At 42.0% G+C, this 8,837-nt stretch overlaps 1 protein-coding gene across 1 annotated transcript; it reads left to right on the top strand.

The window, feature by feature from the left end:
* Positions 1-5,936: 5,936 nt before the first annotated feature.
* On the top strand, positions 5,937-7,689 carry LOC132828347 (growth arrest and DNA damage-inducible protein GADD45 gamma-like). The gene is made up of 4 exons (XM_060845373.1): positions 5,937-6,060; positions 6,543-6,644; positions 6,759-6,972; positions 7,066-7,689. The coding sequence occupies exons 1-4, from the start codon at positions 6,005-6,007 to the stop codon at positions 7,177-7,179; spliced, it is 486 nt and encodes a 161-aa protein (XP_060701356.1). The 5' UTR covers positions 5,937-6,004; the 3' UTR covers positions 7,180-7,689.
* Positions 7,690-8,837: the final 1,148 nt, after the last annotated feature.

Below are 8,837 nucleotides of genomic sequence, written 5' to 3' on the forward strand. Positions count from 1 at the left end.
ACCTGTTTTTGATGAATGAACTAACCATTTTGAATGGGTGTCCACAATGACTAAGAAAATTTGAACCCATGAAAGGGTGGGCACAATCAACATGTAACCGAGTCTAGGGTTTACTCAGCCATTCCCACGAATGTGGGGGATCTGCAAGGTGGTAATATTTGTCCTTGTTGGCACTCTGGGCACTGCCTCACCAATGTGGCTTTGTCTGCATCCAATCCCAACCACCAGACAATCTTGCCAACATCTTCATTTTGGACACCCCTGGATGACTCTGGTAGAGTTCAACCAGTATCTGGCAGCAACGTTTGCTTGGGACAATCACACTTACTCCTCATAATAATGTGTCATCCTCTGCAGTGATCTGGCCTCATGGGTTTAGAAAGGTTTCAATTCTGGTTGTGATGGCTCTGTTTCCCCCATCACCACCTACTGTTTAAGTTTTGCCAGGACCAGATCTTTTTGTGTCCACAGTCTGATATTGTCAGTGGTGACCGGAAAGGTGTGCAGAACATTTGAAACCAGAACAAATTCTTCCAGTGGCCACACTACCAATGGTGTATCTGCCAGTGGCAGGCAGCTCAAGGCATCCACATTTGTTACTTAGCCTCCTGGGTGGTGTTCCAACTTGTACACTAAGTATGCAGTTTCAACAGTATGCACTTAAAATGAGAACTCATTGTTTAATTCAACCTGAAGCTATGAATGGCTTGGCCTTGTCCTCTTTGAGTAGCCCTGGCAGTCTATTACTATTCCAAATTTTCATTTGTAAAAGTATTAGTGGAACTTTCTTACACCAAAGATGACTGCCAAATCTTCCTTCTTTATCTGGACGTATTTGTGCTCTGTATCAGCCAAAATTGAAGAAGCAAATGCTATCAGGCTTTCATCTCCATTGACCCATCTGTGAGCCAATACTACCCTGATACTGTACGTGGAGGCATCACGTATCAGCACTAGATCTCACTTGGGATCGTAGTGTGCCAACACCTTAGACAATGATCACTTCTTCATTTCCCCAAAGGCTATGTCTTGGCTAGGAGACCATTTTGAACGCTGCCCCTTTCTCAATAGCAGATGTAAGGGTGACAGGATGGAGACCAGGTTACCTATGAACTTTCTATAATAATTTACCAATCCAAGGAAAGACCTAAGCTCTGGTACAGATGTGGGACCCGGGGCACTTTTGATTGTCCTTACTTTATCTTCCAACCCAGACTCTTGTAGGTTACTTGGGATGCCTGGAACACATACTTTTTTCCTTCTAAGGCATAGGCCCACCTTGAAAAATACTGAGGACTGTGTCCAAGTTGTCTAAGTGCTCTTTTTTGATCTTCCCTGTTGTTAGCATGTCATCTAGATAAATGGCAACCTGGGGTAGATCTTGTAAAGTGTCCTCCATCATCTGCTGAAAAATGGCACGGGCTGATGATACCCCACATCCCAATCTTGTCACCACTGAAATAACTTCACAGATGTTGGTATCATGTTACCAAGTCACCTTTTATTAACATTTGCATAGTACTTGATACTGGTCCAGCTTCCTCAGAGCCAGCTCTCAGAGTGAACAGAATCTCTGATGCTCCTGTTTATATCTGTCAACCAAGGCTCCCTGATTAGACCAGATTAATAGCCCCAATCTGGGTAGGCGGTACGGTGGCACAGTGGTTAGCACTGCTGCCTCACAGCACCAGGAACCCAGGTTTGATTCCACCCTTGGGCAACTGTCTGTGTGGAGTTTGCACAATATCCCTGTGTCTGCATGGATTTCTGCTGTATGTTCTGTTTTCCTCTCACAAGATGTTGGTGTTAATGTTGAGTGGATTGGCTATGGTAAATTACCCAAAGTGTCCAAGGCTGTGTACATTAGGAGCATTATCCATGGGAAGTGCAGGGTTACAAGGATAGGTTAGGGGAATGGGTTTGGGTGGGATTCCCTTCAGCGGGTTAGTGTGGACTCATTCAGCTGAGTGACGTGTTTCCACACTGTAGGAATTCTATGGATCTATGGAATTTTGTGAACCAGAGCGTGGTAAATCTGTGGAACACATTTTCACATAAGACTCTGCAGGCCAAGTCAATGAGTGAATTTAAAACAGGGATAGATATGTTCTTGATTAGTAAGGGATCAAAGGTTATAAGAAGAATGGGTTTTTTAAAAAATCAGCCGTATTCAGAGGGTGATCCAGACTGATGAATCAAATGGCCTAATTCTGCACCTATATTTTGTGGTCTATGGTCAAACATGTCCACATGGCAAGCAATACTTCTTCATGATAAATAATTTATTTTAGTTATCATGGCACAACCTGGAAGCAACATTGATTGTGCATTCTTTCAAAAATTCCCCTTCAGCAAAAGACATTTTTATTGCTTTTAAATGCCAGAACAAAACTTGTTTTTTCAGTGAACTCTCAGCTATTATTACTGTTTCCTCAGTTGTTAAGATGATACCATATGTGGGTGTTTGTTGAAAGATGGCATTTTATATTATACAACTTGAACACCACAATGCTCTCCTAACAAGTCAAACATGCAACCTTGGAACTCACATTTGTCAAAAAGTATTCGGCCTTCTGTTCTTCATTGAAAACTCTTCATTCATGTTTTCTTTTACTTTTGTAATGTTCATTTTTGAAAGGGCAAAAAAGATAAACTTAACTTTTGACCTTTATTCATTTTTTAATTGTTCCACTGGAGTAGCACTCCCTAAATTGAGTCTCACTATTTTCAGAATCATTTTTGTTTAAAAGTATGCACAGTAGCCCAATTTATCTGACTGTTAGAAGATTTAACAAGATTGTTAAAAAGTACAGATGAGGTTTCTGTATGAAACAAGAATTATTGTTTATTAGTAATGGTAGTTAGACTATGGCTATAAATAGATAGATATAAACCATTTGCAAATAGAACTACTAACAGAAATGCTAATCCTCTTATAAGCTCCCTTTACAAGAACACACACACATATACAAACAAATAGGGATACTATTAGCAGAGGTTGAAAAAAAACTGGAAGACTTGTTCAGTGGTTAGGGTTTGCTTCCCAGTTCTAGTGTTGAAATGATCCTACTATAGCTGGCCAGGCTCTTGGTGTTCAGTTGTCTTTCTCTGGGACGTTCCACTGGTATGAATTACAGAGCAATTGATACACTTGGAAAAATTGTCAAAGTTAGTAATTCAAAAATCACAAGTCAAAGCAACTGCTACAGTAAAGGTAACTTTTTTTCAAGCTTAAAATGAGCTTCTTTTTCACTGCAGAGAACAGGCAGCTTCCACTGGGGAGAACAACGACAAACACTTCTGTCTTTGTAACTTAGTTCCAAACTGCACACTTAGCTGAGAACCAATCAGGTGCACTTATAAACAACTCCTGGACTCCTGAGCACATTGCAGGAAACCACAGAAATAAGTACATAGCTCACAATAGGTTTCAATTTCCTTGTTGTGAAATTGTGAAGCAAGATTTGTTTTACAATTTTGTCTCTTAGCAGTCCACACTTAAGGTTACAGCAGTAGAAAGATATGATTTTCACATAACATTGTTCACACTTTACAAAGAACTGAAATAGTCATGTGTAGTGTCCCACACTATGCAATGCATAGGGATGAATGCTGAGGAAATTGGGAGGCATATGAAAAAATTAGACTGATTAAATTGAAATCAATTATTATACCCTAGTTCAATTGGTTTTTATATGTTTCTATTTTCACTACTTATGTACTGAAAAATATTTAATGCATTGCAGTTTGAAGGCTGAATGAAAAGTTTCCACATGCTGGATAAAATTTTGGGTTGAAAATGTGTTGCTGGAATCCTGAAGACGGGCTCATGCCTGAAATGTTGATTCTCCTGCTCCTTGGATGCTGCCTGACCTGCTGCGCTTTTCCAGCAACACATTTTCAGCTCTGATCTCAAGCATCTGCAGTCCTCACTTTCTCCTCTAACATTTTGGGTTACCCACCCCTGGTCCAAATGCACATCATGGTGTTCATTCTCAGCTGGCGTCTAAGGGTTGTGTGGAGATATTATCAGACATTATTGCATTATTATTACCTAAGCTGCGGAGGAATAGTGCACCATAGTCCTTGCTGCCATGGGCAAATCAGTATCAAGGTGTCAGTCATCTTATGTCGACGTTGCTTATCGCTTGTACTTAGAAAATCATGGCAGAAACTCACAACCTTGAGTTGGTCCCATCCTCAAACAGACGGAAAGCCATCATCGACGACAACTGAAAACTATTTGTTAATCTCTGCACCTTTGCTGTGTACCAGAAGACGTTGTTCTATTCTGAGAATGTTGCTGCAAAATCTCACACTTGACTGTTGTTTAATGACTTGCAACTTTCAGAACAGACTTAACCAGGCAGGAATTGTTTATTAAAGCTTTTGTTAATATTAAAATGTTTGCATATTTATTTTGCGGCACGGTGGCACAGTGGTTAGCACTGCTGCCTCACAGCACCAGAGACCTGGGTTCAATTCCCGACTCAGGCGACTGACTGTGTGGAGTTTGCACGTTCTCCCCGTGTCTGCGTGGGTTTCCTCCGGGTGCTCCGGTTTCCTCCCACAGTCACAAAGATGTGCGGGTCAGGTGAATTGGCCATGCTAAATTGCCCGTAGTGTTAGGTAAGGGGTAAATGTAAGGGTATGGGTGGGTTGCGCTTCGGCGGGTCGGTGTGGACTTGTTGGGCCAAAGGGCCTGTTTCCACACTGTAAATCTAATCTAATCTAAATTTCGGGCAAAATCTTAAACTAGTCGAGGGATATATTGCTGTCATGTTGTGCCATCAACAACCACTAGATGGACCATTGACACACTGTTATTCTCATGGCTGCGAACGAAGAACATTTAATATATAAGCAAGAAAAACTGAATATTACTCTCTATGAAATCTGTATTCCCAAAAAAGCTGGTGCAAGTATTCTCGCAACGATTTCACATAAAACGCCAATCACGTGAGGGCTTGAAGTATAGGAGCGCTGGTTTAATATTAAACACAGTAACGCAATCCACAATGCTTTCATTTAATTTAATAATCAGAAAATATAGCTCACAGTTGACAAACGTGTGTGTATTTTAAACCGTTTATTTCGTTAAGCGTAGAAAATGTAGTATCGGTTAATAAAACTGACCCAATATTTCTGATTAAGCAAACGTGTACCACTAAAGAACTTCAGAACTACCATTAAGTTTGTTTTTGCAGACTGGAATAAATTATAGTTCATTTAGTTTGCGTTCGATATTGGTGCACAAGATGACAAAATGTGTTTTGCATGCTTAATTATACTCTCATCACGATCCCCATCCAACCCCCAACACATACATACAAGTCGAACTCCCACTAAAGTGGCAGCTGGAGCAATGTTTCAAGGAAGAAAGGATTCATTTGACCGGCTTATTAATTGAAGCCTCACGCCAGAAACTGCTCAACTGTTCTTGTGTTCCCTATAGATATGATAATGTCCAGCGTGTGCCGAGAAGTGTGTGCCTCAGACAAAAGAAAAGTTTACTCTTGCTCTTGCTCTTAGCTACAATAACCAAAGAAATAAAAACTGGTGGGCGAATTAAGGGAATTAATGACCCGCCAATTACTATAGATTAATTATAACTTCAATAAAATGTATGAGGTTGAGAATCTGCAATTGTACATTAAAGCTACTGAAATACAGCCTGTTCGCTTTTTTGTATACCTTAATTTCTTTAATGTGAATAAATTTTTTAAAAAAAGTGCAGCGTTTACATAGCACCTTCTAGCCGAGCAACAAGTTAATTGAGACTCGGAGCCCCGCCCTCACATGGGGAACTGGCCCCGCCCCTTCCACTTTCAAATGGCTCGTGCCTCCTGGCCAATCAGAGGGGGGGGGGTAGAACCCGGCGGCGCCCGCTACCTTATAAAAGGAACGGCAACGAGCAGCTGCTGTCGGTCTGTGGCTGTGACAGGACACGGCGGTTAGTGCAGCAACTGTTAGGGAGAACGGCTCCTACTGCTCGGGTGTAAAGATGACCCTGGAGGAGCCCATCGGCGTGGAGGAGAAGCAAGCGAAAAGTACCGAGAGGTACGGGTTGTGGCTGCTGTATGCTGATATGTGCGTTCTTTTCCCCGGTCCGCCCTCGCGGTGCATGGAGGCTGTGCGGGTTTTTGTTTAGTCCATAGTGGGTAGTGTCTTTGTGCCTCTGGGTGTCTGTCGGGGGTGGGGGCTGCAGGGTAACTCCTGTTTGGAACCCCTGGTCTCGAGTGATGGTGTCGGTTAGTGCGCGAGAGCCGGGCCGTGGTGGACACGGGACCAGATCCGTTTTAAAAAACACCCCCCGAGACCAAAACAAGACCCGACACTTGGGGCTGGCAGCAAATGAGCACTTTTTCTCAAGAAAGAAGCTCTGCTTCCGCCTCCAGCAACAGGTCAGGGTCGAGTTGCTGTGCTGCGGAGAGTAAATTTATCATCTTTCCCACCTCCAAACCACCCGATGTTCCTCTATAATGTGGTTTTTTAAATTTTCAAAAAAATTAACTCGCTTGGTTTACTAAAATGTTTTCCAGGATGCAAGTTGCTGGCAAAGCCCTGGAAGAGTTGCTGAGCTCCGCGCAACGTCAGCACTGCCTGACCGTTGGAGTCTACGAGTCTGCAAAGGTCATGAATATGTAAGTATTTATTTCAAAATGCACCGCACCAACATCCGTCTCCATCAATTGTTAACTGGCTTGTGAGTGAGCTGCTGATTGACCTTTATTGTCTTCTAATTATTTTTCTTGCAGTGACCCGGACAGTGTGGTGCTCTGCCTTTTGGCCACTGACGAAGAGGACGAAGGTGACATTGCTCTGCAAATCCACTTCACTTTAATTCAAGCATTTTGCTGCGACAATGACATTAACATCGTGAGAGTGAATGACATTCCGAGATTGGCGGAGATCGTCGGCAATTCGGTTGACAACGAGGAACCGAGAGATATGCATTGCATATTAGTCACGGTAAGTGCTTTAGGTAAAGTTGTTAGATTTATTTAAACAAGAAATAGTTACTTGGCAACGTGAGTATGTGACTGCATATTTTATCACATCTAGAATCCAAGTCAAGACTCTTGGAAAGATCCAGCTTTAGAAAAACTTGGTGTCTTCTGTGAAGAGAGTCGCTGCACCAATCAGTGGGTCCCCAACATTTCCTTTCCTGAGCGTTGAATTGTTGCATGGACTTGCTGTTGCTGGGAGTATTGTATTTTGAAGTCCTACTTGTCAAGGAAAAGTTTGGATATGTGGATTAGACTGGTGTTTTGGTCAAGACACATGTACATGTGGCCAGTACACAGCTGGTGAATCGGAGACTGAGGACTGATGGCCAGGACTGATGACTGCAGCAAGTTGGATAAATGGACTTCTGTGAACAACCACAGACCTGGAATGGTGCTGAGAGTGTGAAGTACACAGTGCAACTCTGCACATGCCATGGAGCCCTGTTTGCCATTGGAGGAGATTAAATGAAAGCTTAAGACCAGTGTTGGAGCTGTGGGACTCTGCTCTGATTTTTATACCTATCTTGGGTTTCCCTATGGAGGAGTTGATTTTGATCCAGAAATGAATTTGATTATTTACAGCCCTTGAGCTCTTTAATTTTTAATGTGTTTTTAGAAATTTAATACTTGGTTCATGTAGAACAGCTTAAATTTATGAAATAAAGCATATAAATTTTGACTCTTTGCTTCACAATTCATCATCCTTTGAGAAAAGCTCAACCACTCATACTAATACTTGCATCAGTTAAATATCAGCTGAGCTGTCAAAATGATACTTCCCACCCACTGACAATTGCAATAACCTACATACTGCTTGTAACTCAAAGGGGAAATTCTACCTCAGAAATTTTGTGGTAATCCTCAAACTGTATGGGGGTGGGGGGAGATTAGATTAGATCACTTAGTGTGGAAACAGGCCCTTCAAAGAGCAACCCACCCAGACCCGTTCCCTTACATCTACCCCTTCACCTAATACTATGGGTGAATTAGCGATGCTAAATTACCCATAAACTGTGCATTTTTGGACCGTGGGAGGAAACAGGAGCACCCGGAGAAAACGCGCGCAGACACTGGGAGAATGTGCAAACTTAACACAGGCAGTTGCCCGAGGTGGGAATTGAATGTGGGTCTCTGGTGCTGAGACAGCAGTGCTAACCACTCCCTTGGACAATTTTTACAAGTTGCTTTTCATTTGGTGACCTTGTGACAATAAGGCTTTGTGTATTTGATTTGTAGCACAGATGGTTGAGTTGGTTCACTAAATTTGGAGTTGGCTTCTGAGGGATAGAAGTTTAGGAAAGAGGCCACCTCAGGTGGTAAGGCAAAGGGAAGTCTTATTAAAGATGGTTTACCACAGTAAACTGGAAATCCATGAACAGGGAAGAGGTATTGGTTTTTTAAAAAAAAACCCTCTGGCTTTCACTGTAAAGTAGGCCATATGAAGTCTGTTTGTGGTTTAGAAAAAGCACTGGGATCATGCATGTGGAAAAGCCAGGATAAGTGTGTGTTTTGTTGAAGTGGTAAAGAGGACAATGGAAGCCAATGCTGTTTTTTTTTTAAAAAAAAAGGACCACTGGAGTGGGTTGCTTGGGGAGTAAGTGTCTGATATTGCAGGAAGCATATCCTGGGATTTTTCCTGACACTTAACGGGTAGAAACAGAATAAAGGTAATCAAACTTCCTTATCAGACATTCTTTTATCAAATACTCGGGGTAGGTTGGAGAAACAAGAACTGGAGGAAGGCAAAATGGATTTTAAGTTCAGAAAAATTAGCTGAATTACAAACAAAAAAACTTATCAATCAGCATACACAATCTGGGTGTACCC

The sequence above is a fragment of the Hemiscyllium ocellatum genome, chromosome 2 (genome assembly GCF_020745735.1).
Source record: "Hemiscyllium ocellatum isolate sHemOce1 chromosome 2, sHemOce1.pat.X.cur, whole genome shotgun sequence".
NCBI classification, from domain to species: Eukaryota; Metazoa; Chordata; class Chondrichthyes; order Orectolobiformes; family Hemiscylliidae; genus Hemiscyllium; species Hemiscyllium ocellatum.

Excerpts from the sequence above, each read along its gene's own strand:
- LOC132828347 (XM_060845373.1), top strand. The coding sequence starts at position 6,005 with ATGACCCTGGAGGAGCCCATCGGCGTGGAGGAGAAGCAAGCGAAAAGT. Across the intron at positions 6,061-6,542 it reads CAAGCGAAAAGTACCGAGAG|GATGCAAGTTGCTGGCAAAG; the intron begins GTACGGGTTGTG and ends AATGTTTTCCAG. Across the intron at positions 6,973-7,065 it reads TGCATTGCATATTAGTCACG|AATCCAAGTCAAGACTCTTG; the intron begins GTAAGTGCTTTA and ends TATCACATCTAG.